At 46.3% G+C, this 23,436-nt stretch overlaps 1 protein-coding gene across 3 annotated transcripts in view; it reads right to left on the reverse strand.

The window, feature by feature from the left end:
• Positions 1-8,319: 8,319 nt before the first annotated feature.
• Positions 8,320-23,436, reverse strand: part of LOC139059480 (acetylcholinesterase-like) — a 52,641-nt gene continuing 37,524 nt past the window's right edge. The window contains exons 8-9 of one of the 3 annotated variants that reach the window (XM_070537914.1): positions 10,072-10,135; positions 8,320-8,894 (exon numbers count right to left, since the gene is read on the reverse strand). In XM_070537914.1, the coding sequence (XP_070394015.1) occupies positions 8,841-8,894; positions 10,072-10,135 (118 nt within the window). In that variant the 3' untranslated portion in view covers positions 8,320-8,840. Of the gene's footprint in view, positions 8,895-10,017; positions 10,136-23,436 lie in introns of all 3 variants that reach the window. The other 2 variants (XM_070537907.1, XM_070537909.1) reach the window with 2 other exon arrangements.

The raw sequence follows: 23,436 nt of genomic DNA on the forward strand, positions 1-23,436 counted from the left end.
CCTTGGATTACACCAGGATTGTTGAAGAGCATGCGCAAGAATGAAAGTATGTATCGCAAATGCAAAAATAGACTATTTAACCAATCTCTTAAGCTTCGGTACAAGACGTTTTGCACCTTACTGACATATCTACTTAAACAAGCAAAGAAAACTTACTATGAAAATGTAATAAATGAAACCGGGAACGATTCCCGGAAACAATGGCAGATACTTAATCCGTTTCGGAATAAGAATCCTACTAGGAATAGAATAACGAAAATTCAAGAAAAAGACTGCACACTTACAAACCCTGAAGATATTGCATGCGCATTCAGCAACTTTTTGGTACTGTGCCTGATATCCCTGGGGGTAATGACACTTACATGCCACGCTTGACACAACAATCATTTTATTTCTTTCCAACTACACCCAGTAAAGTTCGCGCAACAATTATGAATCTTAAAAATTGCAGTCCTGGTTTAGATTCCATATGCTCGTATCTTATCAAAGAAATTGTTGACAGCATATGTGAAGCTTGCAGTCACGTTGTCAATTTATTCTTTAATACTGCCGTTTTTCCTAGTGACTTGAAAAGGTCCAAAAAATTTCTGTGCACAAAAACGGAGACGTCACCTTACTAGCAAACTACAGGCCAATATCCATCTTGCCGGGTTTCAGTAAAGTAATAGAAAAACTATTAGCACAGCGCCTATCTAATTACTTGGACAAGTTCCAATTATTAACACCAAGACAGTTTGGTTTTCGTGCTGGATATTCTACTAACCCAGCTTTAATCACCCTCACTGACAAGATCAAAGCGGAAATTGGTGGGGGCAGATTAGTAGGATCTGTATTTATCGATTACTCGAAAGCATTTGATTCCATTAATCACAACATTCTCTTTACTAAACTCAGCGCATATGGCATAACAGGTCCATCTTTAGAACTACTGCGAAGCTATTTATACGACAGACAGCAACAGGTTTGCATTTCAGGAGTGCTGTCTGACACAAAAATAATTAACACTGGCGTTCCACAGGGGTCCATACTCGATCCCCTCTTATTTCTAATCTTCATTAATGATTTCCCAAACCGCCTAACTTCTACAGAATGTCTTTTGGACGCGGACGACACCACTATTTACGCCTCACATAACGACATCTTTACGCTAACTGAGCTTTTAAATGATGAAATAAATAATGTCAGTAGCTGGTGCAAAAAAATAAATTGCTAATTAACCCTCAGAAAACAAAGTTTGTGGTTTTTAGTTCACACAGTAAACCTGGACATAACCTTCTACCACTGTACATAGCTTCTCGCCCAATATTACCATCTAATGAGTGCTCATTTTTAGGTGTTCAATTAGACTGCTTTCTAAAGTTAATTTGCATGTCAGCTTCATAAAAAAGAAAGCTGCTTATGGTATCAGGGTGCTTTTAAAGGCCAGACAGTACTTTCAAAAGCACACTCTCCTGACATTGTACTATGCCTTAATTTATAGCCATTTAAATTACTGTATCAGTTCTTGAGGTCTTACATATCGCTGTCATATAGCTCCCTTGCAGCACATCCAAAATAACGCTGTCCGTATCATCGCTTCAGCTCCTCATAACGCTCATGTTACCCCCATCTTCACTGAGTTACGTATCCTCACAATAAATATTATTATCTGGTACAACCACAGCATCGTTATTTACCGCCTTCTTGAAAACCCACAATTACATTATGTCATTGGCAGGAATAGTCTTACTTATCCTAACACTACCAGGTTCTCTTTACAAAATAATCTTTTACTTCCAAAATCACGCAGTAACTATGGCAAACTAACTGTTGGTTTTGCTAGTGTGAAAATATGGAATAATTTACCTACTCACGTGAAATCTTCACCTACACTATTGTCATACCAGCGTTCACTGAGAGCTTATATTAATACCCTGTACACTGCGTTTATTCTTTGAAGTATGTTTATGTTGCTTATTATGTAATTTCTTTTATGTTGTGATGTGTTGCCATAGGTTTTGTTACTTTAACACTGTAGATATTGTGTAATCCATTCTTTGTTTATAACCGCAACTGACGCCTTTTTATTTATATATTAATATGTAACTAACAACAAGAGGTCCCGCTGCAGTTTATAACTGTGGGACCTCTTTCTGTATAACTTCTACTGCATATATGTACCACTAATGAATGAAGCAATAAAACTTGAAACTTGAAACTCATTGATCAGCTTCTTATGTACCACTTTCTTCCGTTCCCTCCACAGGTCTAGGCTAACTCGAGTTCTTACCATCCTGTGGACACTGCAGCGCACCTTGCCGAGCACGTTTACATCTTGTATGATGCAGGCGTTAGCGCAGAGTATGGAGTCTATTTCATTTCTAGTCTCGCCGTTCGGGCGAGACTAGAAATCCACGTCCATTTTCGGCTATCCCGCTTGCGTAAGAAGGTATTCATTATCCGCATATTATTCTGTTCCGCAAACTTTACTAATAACTCTTCCCTGCTATTCCTAGTGCCTATGTCATATTCCCCCACTGCCTTGTCTCCAGCCTGTTTCTTGCCTACCTTGGCATTAAAGTCGCCCATTAGTATAGTGTATTTTCTTTTCACTCTACCCATCGCCGATTCCACGTCTTCATAGAAGCTTTCGACTACCTGGTCATCATGACTGGATGTAGGGCCGTAGACCTGTACAACCTTCATCTTGTACCTCTTATTAAGTTTCCCAACAAGACCTGCCACCCTCTCGTTAATGCTATAGAATTCCTGTATGTTACCAGCTATATTCTTATTAATCAGGAATCCGACTCCTAGATCTCCTCTCTCCGCTAAGCCCCGGTAGCACAGGACGTGCCCGCTTTTTAGCACTGTATATGCTACTTTTGGCCTCCCAACTTCACTGAGCCCTATTATATCCCATTTACTGCCCTCTAATTCCTCCAATAGCACTGCTAGACTCGCCTCACTAGATAACGTTCTAGCGTGAAACGTTGCCAGGTTCATATTCCAATGGCGGCCTGTCCGGAGCCAGGGATTCTTAGCGCCCTTTGCTGCGTCGCAGGTCTGACCGCCGCCGTGGTCAGTTGCTTCACAGCTGCTGGGGACTGAGGGCCGGGGTTTGACTGTTGTGTTCGTATAGCAGGTTGTGGCCAAGTACTGCACCAGGGTGGCCAATCCTGCTCTGGTGAGGGAGCGCGTTACCGGTTCTGGTCACCGGGATCAGGCCACATTCCAGGCCTACATTTGCTAAAGACAAGAACATACCCAAGTCCAGATTTTATTAACAGGATCTATCCGGAGAGGGAAACTCAAACCAACTGCAATAAGTGCAATGGCATCATTACTCTTGACCACATGCTTTGGCAGTGCCCCGCGGTCTTCACAGACTGTGACAATGAACTAGAATAGTGGCGGCAAATGCTACATTCGAATCACTCTCTGACCAATTACGGGCAGTCCAGAAGGCCCGCGATGTGGCTAAAGGGCTCGGCCTGGCAGTCCCAATGTGGGAGCGGCCCGCGTCAAGCTAGGGTTAACTTTCAGGACCCAATAAAGTTCTTCATACCATACCATACCCCCTACCTTGTTTTTCTGAACATCCCCCCCCCCCCCCCACTTGAAGCTCTAAATTTTTCTCATGGCAATTCTTCTATTAAATGTCGGGGCAGTTTGGTCAAGCGCCAATGAAAGGAGGAGTGAAACACCACGTTACCATCTAGTGCGAGATAGAAAGAGAAGATAGGCACCTGTCTACTTTAATCTAACGGGCTTTACTTCCAACCAAGGACCAAATTTATCTGAAAATATCATAGGAAGCTTTAGCTGCAGTGGGCGTCCGGTGAAAATAAGGAGGAAAGGATGTGGTTCGAGGCACGAATCTATCGATGGAGAATATTTTTAAATACTAACAATGCTAATCAATATTGGAAACAAGTGATAAAACCTAAAGCAAATTTCATGAACAAATTAAGCTTAAAAAACAGCGTGCAGCCATGGTGCTTCCAATATAGACCCGTCTAAGAAATAATTCCTACAGGTGGCGCCACAGGCCTCAGCCACCGGAAGACGTCCTAGAAAACTTCCGGTCTTTTTGTTGTTTACCTGTGTTTATGCTTGGTTTACGTAGCCGCGCCTCAGCATTTCTGACTAGGCTGCCGCATTTTTTTCGCTAAAATCTTTGCCTGTAGCGGTCCTCTTTCCTGTGCCCGCTTTTTAAGTGCTTCATAATTCGTGTACACCGTAAACATTGTTTCAAAAACTTCAATTTCGTCATTGAAGCTGGCAACAAGTTTAAAAACGTCCTTATACACTAAAAATGGTCAGACGTTTAAAAATTAAATACTGACCTATTTAGGTAAAAACTGAATTTCAAAAAAATAAGTGCTTTTTCAGATTAAATAGAAAACACAGTCTCCCAGTTGCATATAGAGAAAAAGCCAAGGATTCCTCCTTAATCAAGCCTTGGCGAACCGTGAACGCTCAGCTTTTGTGGACGCGGCGGCATACGCGGGAAACAAAGCTTTCGCAGTGGCGGTTGTGGACGGCCGCAAATCCACAATATATGCAGCCACGGTAATTGCAAGGAAGCCGTAACAGGCCGAACAGGTTGTGATCGCTGTTGCGCTCACCGACGACAATCTTTCCCATATCTACAGCGACTCCATAGCTGCTATCAGAGCTTTCCAAAAGGGCACGGTCTGCGCACAGGCTCTCAGAATTGTTACCAAGGAAGAGATTAAGAACCACGTCATATACTGGTTCCCGGCACACTTAGGACCCAAGATCGGTGACGTCCCCAATCTTAACGAGGCAGCACACGAGGCTGCGCGCCATTCAAAGACAGCGCGGCTTCACCCAATGACTCGGAGAACAAGGACGCCCCCGCTATACACAATCAAATCACTAAACACTACTACCTACAACGTAGAGAGTATAGCACGCCACACCACACGCTCACTCGAGCTCAAGCGGTTAACACTCAGAATGCTACAAACAGACACATACCCCACGCAAAACAGACTACACCATTACATGCCTGAGTGCTACGACAAGTCTTATTGTACCAATTGCAATACATTCCTCCACGTCTATCATTTATTCTGGCCGTGCTCGCAAGCTCACATCAACTCCGAACCGGACAAGCGCAAGTTTGAAGAAGCAATCGGGAGCGAAGAACTCGCTCCCCCACTCTGGGCCGTCCAGCAGGTCGACAACGTCGCCACCAAACTCAACCTCCCGGTTCCGTCGTGGGAGACGCCACCTCCATGAGAGCCCAAATCTCTCGTGGCCTGCAGGACCTTGAATAAACTTGATTTTTTTTTCCTTCCTTCCTTGGGACTAGAAAACAAACCGTTTCTATAGTTTCAGACTGCCCGCTAGGGGGCTAAGCAGAGCTAACGCAGTTCGCATGGGCTCCTGCATTTTCCGCAATTTTTCGGACACGTGCTTTTACTCATCAAAAACTGTGGCATCGACGGAACCGGCACGGAAGTGGTACTGGAGGATATCAAGTTTATGAGCGGTACGTGGAATTACCGTCATTCGCCCAATAAAAGCAAGTTACACTCGATACACAGCGAAAGTGGCGAACACGGTCGGCGATCGGCGAATTTTGATCAGCGGGTCAAGCACCTCAGCTTTTGTAGGTCAGTCATCGAAGCTTCCAAAGTAATCGCTCGTGCCCGCGTCTCTTCCAGAAAGTTCTACGCCATTCACGTCGCGCATACATCGAATCAAATTACACAAGGCTCGGTGACGATAATGGCGAGAACCATCGATAACATTCCAAAAACTTCCGATACGTGCAGGCGCGTCCTGCGCTGAGCGACAAGATTTGTTAGACAATGAAACGCGATCACCCGATAAACAAGTACACATGTCAATTTTGTATACAATGAAAAGTTATTTTCTTCGAATACCTAATGTTCGATTGCTCAACGTACGCAATATGACCATTACACGAGCTTTTTTGTCGCGATATATTCAATATCAGGCCGCCACTTAAGAGATCCTTCATAAATAGCTCCAAACTACTTGAGTAACTCTGCTTGCAGGATATGTTCTAGGTGATAGTTAAGCGATTTGTATACTGGGGCATTTAAGGGAAAAGGAAGGTTAGCACACTTATCAGCATTCAGGTTTAAGTGTAAGCTATGCAGCCAACCTTCCAGATCCCTTATAGGCATGACAGAAAAATGTGGTAAAGGGAGTAAATGTCACTATACTCGCGGACAAGTCTCTGTGGCTATGAAAGGAAAGCTACGGGGGCGGAGCTTTTGCACATGTGTTACCGCGCCAAGTAGTCCGCCAGTGTTTGACAGTGCTTTCGGTTCCTCGCAACTGACGCAGAATCGACGCAGCTTCCACGTGCGACGGTTTCGCGTTTGCCCATAGGTGGAAGGGAAAAGCCACAAAATAAGCAAACGTTTACGTTCACTGGTTTGTCTTCTCTTATTTAACTGTTGCTAATGAGGTGTTTATGTTTTCTTTTCCCCTACTGATACTAATGTGGATAAAAGCGCGGGGCTCTTTTCATAAGCGCTCACTTGTGCGCGCTTTCCCTTCATTGACACAGAAAGTTCTCCGCGAGTATATACCCACAGCAAAAAAAGAAAGAGGAAATGTCGTACGCATAAACTGACACCTCGATGAACGGGTTTTCTGCTCAGTAAAACACTAAACGATGCTGGTGGTGAAAGTACCGATCTCTCAGGCACGTTTCTTGTCTGCGTTTACGAGAAGAAAAGCCACTTTGAAAACAATATAATGCCCTGCCTATTCAAAATTAATTCACCCGTGCTATAATACAACCTGGAAATGAGCCGTGGCGCTGTAACCGGTTTATTAAATTTGTATGTTCATAGGCATTACATAATGTAAACTAACTAAAGCCGCATATTGCATTTTGTGCCAGGCGACGTTAAGGCGACTTTTGAGGCCTACATGCGTGTGCCATATTGCGAAGTTCGGCAGCGTGTTATACTCCTGTAACACGTATCGCATCGTCGCGTTGCCGCTTTCGCAGTTCAGCTTCTTCGGCTCCTTTTCGACGATTAGCTGCGGCTTCGCGCGATCGTATAGCGGGGTCAGACTCGCGGTTTCTCTTCAACTTTACGTTGCACCCTCACAGCAGGGGAGTGAAATGTAAGTTGTTGTGTGTGTTGCATGGGTGATTTCAATGAATGTATGCACTGTTCGCTTCACTTTGCTGAGCGCTTGTAGCCTCAGCCTTATGAAAATATCATAGCCTTTCAAAAGGTCGCGTTATTATTTTTTTTTTTTTACAACTCGACTAGACACCGCGTTTCTGTACGTTGTATTCACGATTCCAATGAACGTATGCACTGTACGCTTCACCTTTCTCAGTGCTTGTGACCTCTGCATTACTAGGGGGATGTGCCATTGCACTTTTTGCTTGCTTGGAGGTATAAGCCAAAGCTGATGATGATAGTTCTTGTACCACTAGACTAGACGACGCGTTTTTTTTCTTTCAGGGCCATTTTGGTCACGAGTCACTTCAGGCTTTGGCTTTAATGACCAGATCTAAATCCAATTTTAAGGGACTCAACAACTGATCTTAATGAACTCTATTGTATACACACGAATCCACTTTTCTGATAAGTTTCATGTTGGATGTTAACGAAATTAGTCTTATGTTGTCTGTAGTATAACCTGCCCCTCGCCATAAAGTAACGGAACAATTTTGGCGATCCTCCATTCATGTGGAATCCATGCATTACCAATAGAGTAGTTTAGCAACTTCAGAAGCTCAATCGCAGCTTCTTCGAACACTTTCCCGCATACATATTGTTCAACGCCTTTCTTTGTCACATGTTCACATGTTTGAGAAGGAAGCCCAAACGTCTTGTGAAATTTTATTGCACATCATGACATCAGTACGCAACCAGAGGCAATATTTAGGCCACAAACCACGAGTTTTCATTGTCGACCCAGTACATCGAACATTTACAGTGAGTGACTGAAAGCAACTGACCCGTGAGCGAGCGTCTGCTGCCACGGCCCTCTTTCAGAGGCAGGTATAGGCAAGCTCTGTATTCACCTCTGCTGGCAAGAAACTGCAGGGGCTTGCACCCAAGCAATTTTATGTTGGCGACCTCTTTGGTCTGATGCACATTTTAATGCGTGAGTGTTAGGAGTGAAAAAGGAGACACATGTCTATATATATCTACATATATATATATATATATATATATATATATATATATATATATATATATATATATATATATATATATATATATATATATATATATATATATATATATATATAGATATATATATATATATATATATATATATATATATATATAGCTCGCAATGGTGGTGCACGCGCTTTGAATCATGGATCCAGTACCTGAGAAGTGCAACGTAAAGCTAGCACATTTCGCCCGAACGCACCGCTGCATGGCCATTAATTTTTTATTGCTGTACCGATTCTATTCGTATGGTACGAGACGAAAGGTACAATGCACACTTTCATCACAAAATGATTCAGATACGCAGATAGAAAATTCAGGAACAATGCCGTACTTACAACACGAAAAGATCAAGGCTTGCGCAAACACTTGGGCATCAAGAAGCAGTCTTTCTTTTTTTTTCTGAACAATTAATGAATAGCTCTATAGATATTTGTTTTCATGTTTTGCGAAGACACTTCTGGCATGTGCCCCTGGCAGCCTAGACCGTCATTGCCATCTTCTTTAGCCGTTTTCCCAGTGTGTACAAAATATTTGTCCGTTTATTCGAGATACCGCAACAAACGCTCGGTCTTGTCACATATGTCGTCCTTGGCGACGTCTGCAACGTTATGCGCAGATTCGGGAAACATTCGCGTAAAGTTATCCGCACCGTACGAGGGCCATAGCGAGCCGTTCTTCATATGCGGGAGGACGCTGTAATAAATAACAGAGAACAGTTTAGTACGCAATGAAAGAAATGAATCGGCGCGACGGCCTGGATATCTGCAACGTCGGCAGCGAAATTCGACATTGCGCCGTAAAGACTTCAGACTGACTAGTCAATATAGCAGACAAGACAAGTTCATAACGCCATAGAAGCTTGAAGTGACTAACAGTCGAACAACGAATGACCCTGAAGGTAAAATATCGACAAGGGTACTCGTCTTACACCGGGGCAGCTGCCCAGACGAAGACAAGTTGCTTGTCGATGCTTTGGCACCAGAGACATTAATTGTTCCACCAGTGTTGTTCGCTAGCTAATACGGCAATGTCACAGTGCGGCAAGCTCGAAAAACGAGGTGAAACCGGGCCTACGACGTGATATTGGGCCTGCGCGGCAATATTGCGTTGTGTGTAGAAGAAACAGATTCGCGTACCCTCATTACGTCGAAACAGGAAGCGCAAGAACATGCCGCTGGCCGGTTCACCCTCGTCGAAACGATGATTAATACTACGATAAGGCTACAGAAAGTCCAAAGCAGAAACGTGCCCCCTACATTTTGGTGCAAGCTCACTCGCGGTTCGCATTAATACACAACCACTATTCAACTTCACGCAAACCTACAGGGTACGATGTTGGTCGCTTCTCGCGGTGTCATTTCAGGACACTAAAGGCAAATATTAATTCAAGCTAAAGGGATAGGTTAGTGCTAGAGAACGTCTAAAGCGTCGATATTATCGTGAACAGAGCTCTAGTAATCGAGAAATTGAGGTAAATGCAGGACACGATTAAAGGCTCCCCGGGACATTCAAGTACTAGCACGATGACGAAGGTACTCCTCATTATAATTCTGTCCCTAGTACTGAACCACTCGTAATAGAAATATGAATGTATTACATCACAATACGCAAAAAATCCAACTTGTTCAGATTTTAGTTGATACAAAACATAAAAACTAATTGACGTTACACTTAAAAAATAACATGGGTGGTTGAAAGTTTTCGTTTTCTCCCCTCTGCGCCACCCGCGCTTTCGCGTTTCGGTAGTTTCGTTATCGCGTAGTACTGCGCTGGTTTTGCTGGCTCGCGAAACTCGCACAAACTGAAAGTGGCATACAATGCCACATCCATGTGATGTTGCGGGATTCCCGAACGGTCCACACCACTTTACCAAGAGCAGCTGCAGCGGCGAATTCAGTGCTCTGTCTTCGTTCGGTTTCTCCATGGCCACGCATCTGCGTATTGCGCAAAAAACCACCATAGAGCCTCCTGTCGGGTACCGTTCGAGTCACCGACGGCAGTACAGGTAACGCCTTCTAGAATTGTTCGAGGCTTACGCACATTCCTCCTTTCCGACTCTTACGTCAGCGTACTTTGACCGACGGAGTTGTCAGGGGATTTAGATATTGCCACTTTATTGGCAATATATTGCCAATTGGATATTGCCACGCTTTCTTAGGGCTGGTTTGACCGCGCCTGTTTAAGGGCTGGTTTGAGCCAGGTTGTGGTGCTACGCCGGACAGGAACGTGGAGACAGGCCCCGTGCGCGTGCTTTGGAGATTTAGACATTGTGTGTGCGCTGCTTGCGCAAGGTGTGTCGTTGTTTTCTGGTTTGCTCGTTGTGCTAGAAGTGGAGCCTTCCGACGAGAAATTACCAGCAACACAGGATATGCCACGGTTGCGTTCCGAATTGTCGTGGCAACTACAAGAACAAGACCAAAGCCCGAGTTTTTTTTTTTTTCTTCCCTACTGACGATGACCGTAGAGCAAACTGGGAACGACCGGTCCGCCGAGATGACACAGACATCCATACGCTACGAATACTCCAATGTTCGTCATCGCAGTCTTGTTGCTATTCTCTATCATTGTTTTCACAAGTTGCGCACCTTATGATAGCCACGGTAGCTGGGCCACGGCGCTATCTACGTCGATAATGCGATACTGTTGCGTCCACAAATTATTTTTGGATGCTACTAGTAGCCGTGAACTTGAGGATGTAGGATCACGAAATATGATTTCGGACAATGGAGATCGGCAAGGCCGGTCTGTACGGTACTCAGCTGTTTGGTCTTAAACTTTCCATGGTAAGAAAAGGGTCAATAGAATCCAACCGCTCTGATACATGCTGCGGCTAGAAGTGTTTTATTGTCAAGCTTAGCAACTCAACATTTTGATGAAGTGTGCACTTTGGTCATAATGTGGGATGTCGTGTCTGCCGAAGGACGAATCCCAACATAAAAACGTAACGCTTCTTTATTCGACTAACGATGGCAGCGGACGGACATACCAACGCTACGTTCGTCCCAATAGCGGAAGGTAGAAGGCGGTCTTTCTCAGCCAGGCAGCCTGTTTTTATAGCCACCGTCGGTGACGCATACCTCGGGTGACGCGGCGGTGGCGCTATGTTTTATCGACCATGCAGTCCAGCATGCAGCTATGTTATGCTGCGCCAGATGATAAGAAGACGGAGGGTGCGCAGAAATATGCGCGGAGTGTGTCGCCACAGTAACATACAAAAAACGTGGATGTTGACAGCGTCGTACGTTAAACTTTGCCTTGATTTTGGTACGTTCTGTGATCACATCCTAGCGCCTAACTTTTCATGTAACCCACTCTAGCGGCCTGCTAGCTGTTCGTAATTGTCCCGACACTTCTTATACTGTTGCCCGTGTGTCAACTTCACTTCAAGCTGAAATATCTAGGAACCACCAGCACATATACGAACATGACCTACCAAATTCCAAACTTCGTTTAAACAAATCAAGTAGTTATGACTATGATTGTTAACAGCATGTCCATTCAAAGTTTCAAAAAATAAATGTAACACCATGTATGTTCTGCCCCTCCTTATTTGAGCATAACTGCAGGAGCCATGTTGTGGCAATGTCAAGTCTTTTCTGCTATTTCTTGGCACCTTAAAATACATATTTGAATGTGAGAATATTATTGTATGAACAGTAGTCCTACGTTTTCCGACTGTGAAGTATTTATGATAAATTCGTTAATAATGATATACATTTGAGAAACTCATTGGCATATAGTTACGGCTTGTTGCATTTTGTATGTCTGTTTTTTTTTCTTTTCTGCGCGTGTGTGTGTGGTTTTTTTTTTGCTCCCTGAAAACTACGTATTTGTTGTAAAGATGCGTGTAGTGCGTTGTATTGAATGAACTGAGCAAGAGATCTGCAAAACAAACATTCTCTGACCAATAAAAGAAAGAAACTCTTCTTATTATCATGGTCTTTTGTCTTAATATAGGCTGTAAGAAATGATTCTGTGGCGTCGGCGACATTCGAGGCCTGGTATTTTATTTTTTTTCTAATAATTTGTGAATGCTGCCTAGTACAAGTACTCTATCTTTCCCCCATAAACGTTGGCAAACGTTATCTTACTCCCAATAAAAGCGCCATTGTCGCATACTCACAGGCCACAGGCACGCGGCACTTATATTTCCTGCGAGCGAACCCCTTCCTTTAAGTTATGTAAACGAAGCAAACGTATGAAATAGGAAAGAAAAAAATTTTCCCTCACGCACTGCAGGCGGGGTACCCGCTTTTCGAAGCCCCTAGCGAGTGTGTCTCTCCATCGCAACGTCCGGCAGGCTTTTTGGTATAGACCATTTTTTCGTAGGCGCCGCCATATTGTGAACGCAGTGGCGCCGCCTATGAGCAGCGCCATACTGGCTTGGGTGAAAGCGGTCTTTTGCATGGCAGGTGTACGCTCGGCGGCAGGTTCTGGCGTTTGTTTTCGCGGTCGTGCGGTCTGTTTAGTATGACGTGCGTCTTCTACGTGGTAAACGCTTCTGTGAGACGTGCTGAAGAGGTTTAGGGCGTCATGGCCGGAATTTCTTCTGGCGCTGAGGTGGACGGAACACGCAGCGCGATGTGTGCACGCATATTTGAGCCTACAATCAGCCTCGGAAATCAGTTGTGTATTTCTGAATGTTCCAATCACTAATGTGACCTTATCGCAGTATTATCTTCTATTTCGAAGCTGCGGTTTAGTAGCCATGAAACATACGCGACGATCATAACAGCGTGGGTACCGTTCTGATACGATAGGAGCTGTGCTGTTCGAAGCGTTCGAACTGTTCGCTGCAGGTTACATTGCGTGACTACTTGGTTCGATGGATGAGGTTTCCGCCCCTGTATAAAATAGTTTTGGCTAGTAATAGCAGCATACCTTACAGCCTGAATTAAGCTTGTCCATCAAAGCGACCGTTTACGAACTTCGCAAGCGTCCTAAGCAATAGTAGGCGCTGGATTACAGATATCTTTGTTCTATATAGCGCATGGTCCAAGTATACGGCATCAGCGGTTATATATTTATAAACGTTGTGCGGCGTTAGCCCGTTTTCTTTCGTTTTTTTTTTTTGAGAAAGAGTATGATAACCGATTTTTTTTTTCGGTTGTGTTCGTTCAGTGCTCTACGATGCACTCACACGTATTACGAAAATTTTGCGCTCAAAAATTGCAATCGCATTCTTTTTATGCGAACCCTCTCATATATTATGGCTGTATACAGGCCAAAAAGGCAATGCCGAAGCCCACAGCTTATATATGTATCGTACTGGCTCACGAACCGCAGTGATTGCTGTATTGAGCAGCGCCATGGGCCTCATGCAGCAAGGCTAGCGTAGACATATGGTAATTTCAAGCACACTAGGCTTGAAATACGTGAGAACGATGCCAGTGTATCAGAGATATTTGATATCGCCTGCCGCTCAGATGTTTCGTGGTTGCCTTAGGTTGGCGTGCACGAGCATGCGCTCTTATGTTTTATGTTTTGCTCCCTACGCCAATTAATCAGACAGTGAGCTGATTTACTATTTAATGCTGGTAATACAGAGACGCCGGTTTTCTTTGTTGAATTAAAATCAACTTAAGCAAAATAGTAAACAACACATACACGCACCGCGACTGATAATGCGCGTACACCGCGGCTGAGTGTGCGCGTCACATTTTTGCGCCCCCAAGACATATTTCTGCCTACAGTAGTTACCGATGCACCGAAAGGCTTCCTCGACAAACTTATATGAATAAACATGGCGTAAATGTCACAAAGTACGGTCGAAAACATCTCGAAATCGTTCCCCAGCACGCGACAGCAATACTTTCAAGCAGCGCCGCGCCGGATCGCCCAAGCCAGAGAGGAGGAAAGGCTCTCCGCGCGCCCTATCCTCCTCGCCCGATGAAGCGGTCTATAGGGCGGTCATCGCGTATGCAACGTCGTCACTCCCCGCACGAAAAGAGGGGGGGGGGAGGGATTTGACATGTGCTAAAGCTATGCGGACCTTTCAGACGCGAATTTCGCGTAAACCAAGCCTTCTTTTGGCACTCTGTGAGGTTTCTGCAATGCTATTTTAACAGTCCACGTCGGCTTAGTATATGCCTTTAGTGTCCTTTTAATAAGCACTGTTTTAGCAGGCAAGTTCGCTATTGTAAACGTCACTTCCGTAGCACTCAAAAGGAGTCATGATGGCTAATACGAACGCATGTACTCGCGCACGCCCCCTTCTTCCACCGCACTCTCCCACTACGTCTAGCGCAGCTAGCCCACAACTATGTCGTCGCTGTGTCATCTTGCCTACTGGGAGACCTGCATACATATCCTTTGCAGCTGCGTGCAACAGTTGGATGGACGACAATCGTTCCCCTTCATGAAACTTCCCACTGCGGACTTCCGCAGAACTCATCTGCCATATCGACTGCGTATGTGCTTTAAGTTGTCCATTAATTCGCTCTCACCCTGGCATCTGCTAGCCTCGTGGTTAAATCGCAACTCTAGTACAGCAACTATCCATGAGAGGCGTTCCTACCAGATTCCATCTCCAGACCAAGATGAGTTCTACGGCAAAGCGTTCTTTTTTCAGAAACCCGTATAAGTTTGTTGATAGCTTGGTTTAGCGCAGGCAAAGAATACACGTTTTTCCAGTTGAGAAGGGAGAGTCGACTGGCTTTATTTAAATGTAAAAGCAGGCTTGCCAAGTGGCTGTAGTGGCGCCCCAGTCGGGCAACCGCCTCGGTTTCAAGAAAGTGCAGCGGGCAATGACCCCCACGGCGAGTCAAACTGGGTTTCCGAGAAGCGGCGACAACGAAGTGACGGACGGTCGCTACAGATCCCTCTAGCAGCTTCGCGCTGCAGCTGGGTGGTCGACAATTCTGCCTTTCACGAAACTTGCACCATATTTTGGGCTAACGCAGCACTGATGTGCCATATTCTGAGTGGTATAAGTGCTTGATCCCACAGGACCTTCTGCTGAATACTAATTCAAGTCCTCTCAGAATGCGTTGGACGAGTTTCCAAGCGCATTTATGGAATAACTGTAACTACATGCAGTAAATGGTACTGCATGTAACTAGTAACTGGTAACAGTAACTGGTACTGCATACGGCGGAAGTCACCTAGTGTCCCTGTATATGCTCCCAAAGGGAGCAAGGTTGCGTACACTTCCGTGATTTTGTTACAACGCTCTGCGGTAGTTACTCATGAGAACGGCATGGAAGCGTGAAACTCGTGCAACTAAAACCCCTCAATCTCCCAAAGTAGCGCCATTCACTTCCCTCCTCCTCCGCTCGGCGCGGCCTCGACGGTGGCGCCGCCGGTGGTGGGCCTGCCGTAGCAGACGACGGCTAACACGCTACGGGAGGAAATCCGCGGAAAAGTTCGTTCGAGTCCTGCGGAGCAGTTTTTTCAATCTAGATCTTGCTTTGTCAGTCGGTAACTGGCCTTAAGAATGTCGTGTCGGATTTGTGGAAGAAATAGAGAAAAGCACCATTATTCAAGGCGTATTTAAGGCGTAAAGCGCGCGCACGATGAAAGTTCGTGTTGCTGAAACACGACACAAGCACGCGGTGTGCTCAGACACGCGAGTAATTACCAGAGTTTCAGGTTTTGACAGCGTGAAAGTATGTGCACGTGGTTTCGTAGGTTAATTTACGCACCTGCAGGATGCTTTTGTTCGGCCGGCGCGTGAGAAATTCCGACTGTCTGCGGTCAGCAATGCCTGGCTGCAGGGCCGTTTCTGTTCCGCGCCTTTTACAGATGTACGTAGCTCATGCACAGGTTGTGGTGGCCATGAGCAACGTTTTCACACATAGGCGGTATAGATAATTTGAACAACGTACCAGCATATGAAATCGCTATTTATTTATTACAGTGCAAATGGTTAGAATTTGATAGAAAAAAAAAGGAACTTGATGGGACAACTGGACAGAGGTTCAGAAAATAATTATCCCCCTCCCCTCATTGGCACCAGCAACACTTTTGTTGAAGTGCTAATTTTATCTCTGTATACTACGTGCGTCTGCATTCTTTTGCGTTGTACGTTTTCACAAGGAAGCAGCGTTGCGTTAACTGGAACAGTCAAGGCACACAAGACAGAAAAAAAGTTGATTCTTGGGTTTTACATCCCAACACCACGATCTCATAAGGCACGCCATAATGGGGGCTCCGGATTACTTTTTTTCCAGCTGGGGTTCTTTAACGCGCCCCCAATGCACTGGACACGGGCCCGTTTTGACACGGGCGTCAAAAGAAGAGGTTGGAGGAGCCGTGGCACTTACTTCACAAAGCCGCGCGTTCTTTGCCACTTGCTCGAAGTCAGCCCGCCCGATCTTGTGAATCCACACTTTTCTTAGTTTTGCGTTGCGCCCGGCGGATGGTAAAGCAAAAAGCTTTTTGCCGTCACTGGGTCTGTTGTGGCAACCGTAGGCGCAGCAGCACGGCATCGCAATTAAGCACTCGGCCCTAACACATTGTATAAAACTATCGCGCTCCTTCAAACCGCCTGCCGTACTTTCGTCGCGTAGGCCCAAGAATGGGGGTCGCAGCGCGCTGGAAAGAAAAAAATATACAAAAGCGCGGCGCCTGCTCTGCGCCGGAAAGAAAAAAATATACAAAAGCGCGGGGCCTGATTTCACGTGACACAGATTGGCCAATGGGGGAGCGGAGAGGCTGGGGCGACAGGAGGAGTGGAGGAGGAAGCGCCTGGGTGAGCGAGGTGGCGGAAAGATCTAAGAATGGCGCTACTTTTGGAAAATTTAGGGGTTTTAGTGCAACGAGACGGTGTCGCCGCCGCGCGGTTCGGCGCGAAAGCATCTCTCATGAATGTTGTTGCAGTCAACGCATAGCGAAGGAGTGTGCGCACTTATGTCGCTGCTTCGAAATGTCTCGCACGTAGTTGGATGCTCGAAAAATTAAATTTTAGCTGTCCACAGGGAAGGATTTGTTTTTAAATGCGTCAGCATTTCTGTGCTTCCCCAACGAGAAAACTATCCGTCCGCCCCGTAACGCGATCGCTTTCAATATGGCCTCCACAGCAGCGAGAAAATCCACCTTCATGCTGCCTCTCGCTTCAACGCGAGCTACGCTGGCAGAACACAGAGCGCATGACGCTGTGGGCACCCGCCGCACTTAGCCCTCATCGCAGATCGCTTTCAAGAATGGGGTCGGTGCGTCTCTCTTCAACGCGAACTCAGCGGCGAGAACACAGAGCACAGGAGGCTGTCAGCAGTCGGCGCTTTGTGTCGACATCGCAGATGGATCGGCTGGATCACTCAAGCAACACCCCACACGGCCGCGCCAGACGCAGTCGCTGCAGGAGAACGGTTGATCACGGGTGATAATGTTTGACGGGGATGGCAAATTGCTAAGGAGCGATAACGGCTTACAATGATTGGAACGTCATGGATGGATTGCTTATGAGTGTCCCCTTTGGAACGGGGCGGTGCGTTGCGCCACCAAGCTCTTGCTATTATACTGGCTAATGTCCTACCTAGGTTAAACAATAACAAAAGAAAAACACTGTGAACTCCCACGACCCAATTTTGTGATCCCCTATAGCGAACTGTGCTTTTGTACGTCTCCGTTTATTGTCATTTCCCTAGTTTTCTTCCACCATCGTCATCGGGGCGCCTGGCACCACCACCGGCAGTAGTTTGCTTGCATCATCAATTCACTTTGCGCAGCTTTCGGCAGAAGTTCGTGTCGTTTGTACTGGTCGGATGAAGTTTCATAACATTGATAATGACACTGGGCTGCGGGGAGACGAACAAGTGCCACAATGCTTGCGCATGCTTAGATATCCCCCAAAGGAGTTTCTGCGTAACTTTTTGAGGAGTCGTGTCCCACCGCCTCACGGATCAGTCTATTCAGTCTGCTGCATCACAGACCGGATTGCTGGAGTCGACCTCGTAGGTTGCTTTGTACTGCGACATAGTTATGACGCAGAATATATAGGCACGTGATTTCCAAGTGGTGCAACTAGGCAGAATGCCGACCTTTGAAAGAAGAGGGGTCAAGCTCCATTCCAACTGAGCTGCCTTTATTTGCACTCATTTATTTATTTGGTTATCATGTCGCCCCGAAGTCAGCACCAACGTTTCAAACAGAGTGCGAGCCCAAGACGGCATAGCGAGACAATTAATGCGGCCAAGAACGCACACGTTTGCAAAAAAAAAAAACGTTTTCGCAGACGGACGCAGTTTTTTAATCAAGGCTCTCGCGCGCCTGCTCTATCGACGGTTATAGCAGAACGGCACTGTCACTAAAAGACCCTAGCACTGTCTATCAGCAAAACAATGCTGGCGTTTCAACGCGTTCAGGCAAAGCGAGACGTTGGCCGTAGCGCGGAGATATATGAAAGGGAGTTCTTCGCGCGCGTTTACGTTGTTCAGTCGCCAAGCATGAGCACGCTCAAGGGGGGGGGGGGGGGGGGAGGAGACGATGATACCATTCGGCACGAATTCATTACGCGTATCGTAATGAAAAACGATACTACTGGACGGAACGAAGAGTTACACGTAAGGCCAGGGAAAGAGGACACCATTGCACGACACGAACTGTTACAGTGTGAGAGGATCAAACGGCTCAACACAAAGAAAGAAAGCTTTGTGTACGTGGACACTAGAGACGATATGGTTGTACTAGGCTGTGTTATATTATGCACACCTATTAGCAAAAGTATACGGACCAGGGACTGCGCGATAAGGCCAACTTTTTCCTCAGCTTGTGAATGCAACTTCAAATTGAGGAGTCCAATCTCGGTATTATGAACATTCCAGTCTACTCATCAATTTCAGTTTATGCATGCTAATTGCAAAGAAATTCAGTTTTCTTCGGAGACACTGTGGTCCTTATACTTTTGCTCACGGGTGTACACTGACATACAGCGCTACCGTGAGAAATGTGGAATGGAATACCTGCGGACAGGATAATACTGTGCGAGTCTACGAGATGATGCGCAGTGCATAACCACAGGCCGAGCTGGTTCTAGTCTCGCAAGTGCGATACATTAGGACAACAGCTGAGGACACGAATGTACGACGCAAAATTGGAGGACGCTTAAGCTTCGCCTTCAAGAGTGGAACGCGAAAGCGTTCTCGTCGACCCGCCAAGAGGTGCTAGACAATGCGCTACGGCGCAGCGATCACTTACGAGGCGCCCCGCATCGGACTTCGCACCCACCAATCACGCGGTGAGCGTCGAGCAACGCAGCGGTCGGCGCGACAACGAAACGTGCGCCTGAGCAGGCGGAACGAACCTAAGAACTCGGTGCCTCGGAGCGTCGTGATCCGCACGGACAGCCGGGTCGCGATGCGCCTCGCACCGGTCCCCGCACAGCCCCAATGCGCGCGTGACGCGCCATCTGTCGGGACAGCGCCGTACATTGCGAGGAGGGGGGTCTTCTGTGTTTGCCGCAAGATGGCTCTGCTTGTGCGGAAACCGCAGAAGAAATGTAGCGGAAACGTACTTCGCTACGCGTTTAACTGCGACTTCTGTTATTTACATGCTCATAATTACCGATATACACAACAATATAACTTTCTACAGCGCGTTTGTAAGGCAACACCGCATTCACTAGAGGCGTTTTTGTCCCTCTTTGAACGATCGAACTAATGGCTGAGTGGTAGCGTTTCCGTCTCACACTCCGAAGACCCTGGTTCGATTCCCATCTTGCAAGTTGTTTTTATTTATGAATTGCCTTCTGGGATTTTTCGCTCACTGCCAACGCCGCCGACGCCGACGACACTGGCTTTTCTGCGACACGAGCTCCTTAACGGTGTCGCGTTAAAACGTGCACACCAGGTCACGGAAACACGGCGGCACTGCGGGAACCGAAACATAACATAGACCAGATAAACATCTTCTAGTGTGTCCCCAAACCGCACCACAACAATACGGGCACCTGCACATGTCCAATGTTGACACTGACGCGTGTGGTGCATTAGGTCTCTGTTCGCGTGTAGTCGTATAGTCGATAATTCTTGCACAGTTCCTAACGGTTGCACTCGTTCGCAACTTTTATACGCATAATTTTATTATCGCATTGCGGAGCTAGCACATTAAAGCCACACAAAAGGGAAAATTAATTCGAGCTGTATGTATTGCTTAACCACCCTCTACAACACCAAAAAACAGTTACTGCTGCCATGAAAAGTAGCTCCACGCACGTGAGCAACTCCTGTGACTTTATTGAAAAAGTTCGTGACGTGTCTCTAGACGACGACGAGGTGATGGTTTCGTTCGACGTGGTATCACTGTTTACCTCAATTCCGACTGACTTGGCTGTGGAAGCATGCACCTCTGCTCTGGAATCTGACAGGACCTTGCCAGACAGGTCGCCCATTGACGTTGCCGACCTCAAGAGGCTCCTCTGTTTTTGCCTTGGAAACACGTACTTCTGTTTCGACAAGGTCTTCTACAGGCAAGTCCACGGTACGGCAATGGGTGCATCCGTCTCTGTTACCGCTGCCAATCTTACAATGGAATGTTTGGAAAGGCGTGCTCTCGCGTCCTTCAGCCCTAAGCCAAAAGTTTTTCTGCGCTATGTGGACGACTGTTTCTGTCTGATTCGGCGCAGCGCTTTGGATTCGTTCACTGCGCACCTAAACAGTCAAGAAAAGGCCATCCAATTCACAGTTGAGACAAAAGTCGACAGCAGACTCCCTTTTTTAGATGTACTTGTCACCAGACGCGATGGACGGCTCTCGTTCAGCGTGTACCGTAAGGACACACACACTGGCCGCTACCTGAACTTTCAATCCGTTCATCTAGACGCTCACAAAAGGTCGGTTGCTGCCTCACTGCTCAACCGTACGAACCGCATTTGCACCACAGCAGAATGCCGTTCCACTGACTTGGACCACGTGCGAGGTGATCTCTCGGCAAGCGGCTACCCCACTTCCTTTCTGACTGCTGTGGAGCGCCGTCTGTCCAATCCTGCTCGTCCGACCAATCCCCGACCAAGAAAGCGTGCTGCCATACCTTACGTTCCAGGGATAAGCGAAACCCTTTCTCGCGTTCTACGCAGTTATGACGTTGAGGTGGCGCACGTGCCCGTATGTAAGCTGAGGCAAGCGCTCGTCGGCGGTAAGGACAGGCTTCCGAGAGAATCGTTTCCCGGCGTGGTCTATAAGATACCCTGCGCAGATTGCGACTACGCATACATCGGTGAATCGGGAAACTTCAAACAGAGACTGAGGCAGCATCAGAAAGATGTGGAAAAGAAGCGTACAGTGTCGAGTGCCCTTGCCGAGCACACGGATGCAACGGGCCACAATATCGACTGGGATCGCTCGAGAATTATCGGCCAAGAAAGAAACCAAAAATCGCGTCTGTATCTAGAGTCACTGGAGATACAAAAAACACGTCACACGCTCAATCGAAATGAAGGAACCCTCCCCCCGTCATACACACGCTGCTTACGTCACGTTCTAAAGCATACATAAGCTTCTAGGAACCTTCCGTCATCCCATTGTGAACAAGGCTTCCGTAGCGAAGCCGAAACGTCTTTTAGATTTTTTCATTTTTTAGCACTTCTATGTTGGTCGGTGTCCTTCGTTTTATTTCTTCAATGCTTCATCCCGACCAGACGGGCTTCCGTCGAACCCTCGATTTCAAAGTGAATTCGTAAGACAGAAAAGATGCAAAAACGAAAAACGTGCGGCGACGCTGCCTTGAAGTTCTCGCACCAACAAGCCGTAGCGTCACGCATTTTGACAGCGCCTGCTCGGACATATATATCGGTGTAGATGGCCTACATTGTGCTCTAAAGTAGAAAAAGACTTGGCTTCGCAAGTTTTGGTAACGACATTTTCTGAGCCACAGCTGGCCGAACAAGCAGAAATACCTCGAAAAACACGAGATCAGAGTCACATACCCATGGCATACCCAGCTTCGATGGGAAATTTTCAAAACTATACTTTCGATTTTCATGGCCTGTCCTAATGCTCAACGTACTACGAGGAAATATACGGAAGTAGAGTTCCGAAAGAATTCTGATCAAGGTTACTGATGCGGCGTTTCTCGCCAACTGCAACGAAGGTTCACTACGTCTAATTTTTTTATAAATGAGTAATGTATGGTGTGTATTTTTTAGCTGCACCAACTGTTTAGAAGTCGCCAGTTACGGGTAGCACTATTCTAACCCCTGAACTAAATTACTCGTTGAAGCGGACATTACTACCACGGGAAATCATATGCCTAAATGGCTAATTAACAAAGCTTCACCACAAATCGTAATTCTTCAATTTCTTGACTTTGTTACTGAAGCAACAATTGCACAATGTTCAAACGCATCAGCTTTTTGAGGCTGACACGTGTTAAATACTACCTTATCGCTACCAAATCATCAAATAGAGTAATCCACTCTGCTACGAATTGCAATCTGCGAGTTCTAGCTAGTGCGCTTGCAAGGCATATTGACTTGAGACGAAATCTGATAATTCCAATCGTTTCGAAATATGCCCCCTTAAACTTGAGCTAAATATGCACTACTGTTCCACTTACATTTTTTTACGATAACACTGTTTTGTGCATTGAAGTACAAGAGCATAACTGGAATGCCTATGTATTTCGTCGGGCACTTCTTCGAAAATTGTTATACCGAAGCTGGCACCATTGTGAGATTGGTTCCAAGGGATATATCCCTTGCAAGCTCCCCGGCTACAATTCATAAATTGCAATATGTGCCGTAAAGTAACTATTAGGTATTATTAGCGCACTTGTGTTAATTTTTCGATTAGGCTTTTAGTTTCTCGTAGAAGTAACGTCTCCCAGCTAAACGAATAATTTAGTTTATTGATTAGAATTGGGTTACCTGCCACAGGCGGTATTGGAAAATTTGGTACCGCTAAATGAACACACACCGAACCAATAATGGCAAAGTCACAAGGCTGGTAGATGTATCGTTATCTTTTCGCCGTTAGTAGCCTTTAAAACGGCGCCCAAGCAAACAGGCGTGCACCTTGTCGCTGCCTATATGACATAGCCTCCGACGCGCCGCATCCCACCAGATTTTTCGGCACGCCGCCGGCGCCCGATGGCTTGACTAGCTACGCGCCTGGGCGCACGTGACCCACACTGACAAATCAGAGCATGCTGTTGTTCCCTCTCCCACTTGTGCAGCGCGGTTGAGCCGCCCTCAACTGAGAGACAGTTACTGCGCTGCACTTGACCCCAATTTTTCCTTCCACAAACAAGAATCTCTCTCTCTCCGAGCATCTCGATGGCGAGGGGGCTCGTGGCGGCACCT

This window comes from Dermacentor albipictus, chromosome 1 (assembly GCF_038994185.2).
Source record: "Dermacentor albipictus isolate Rhodes 1998 colony chromosome 1, USDA_Dalb.pri_finalv2, whole genome shotgun sequence".
Classification (NCBI taxonomy): domain Eukaryota; kingdom Metazoa; phylum Arthropoda; class Arachnida; order Ixodida; family Ixodidae; genus Dermacentor; species Dermacentor albipictus.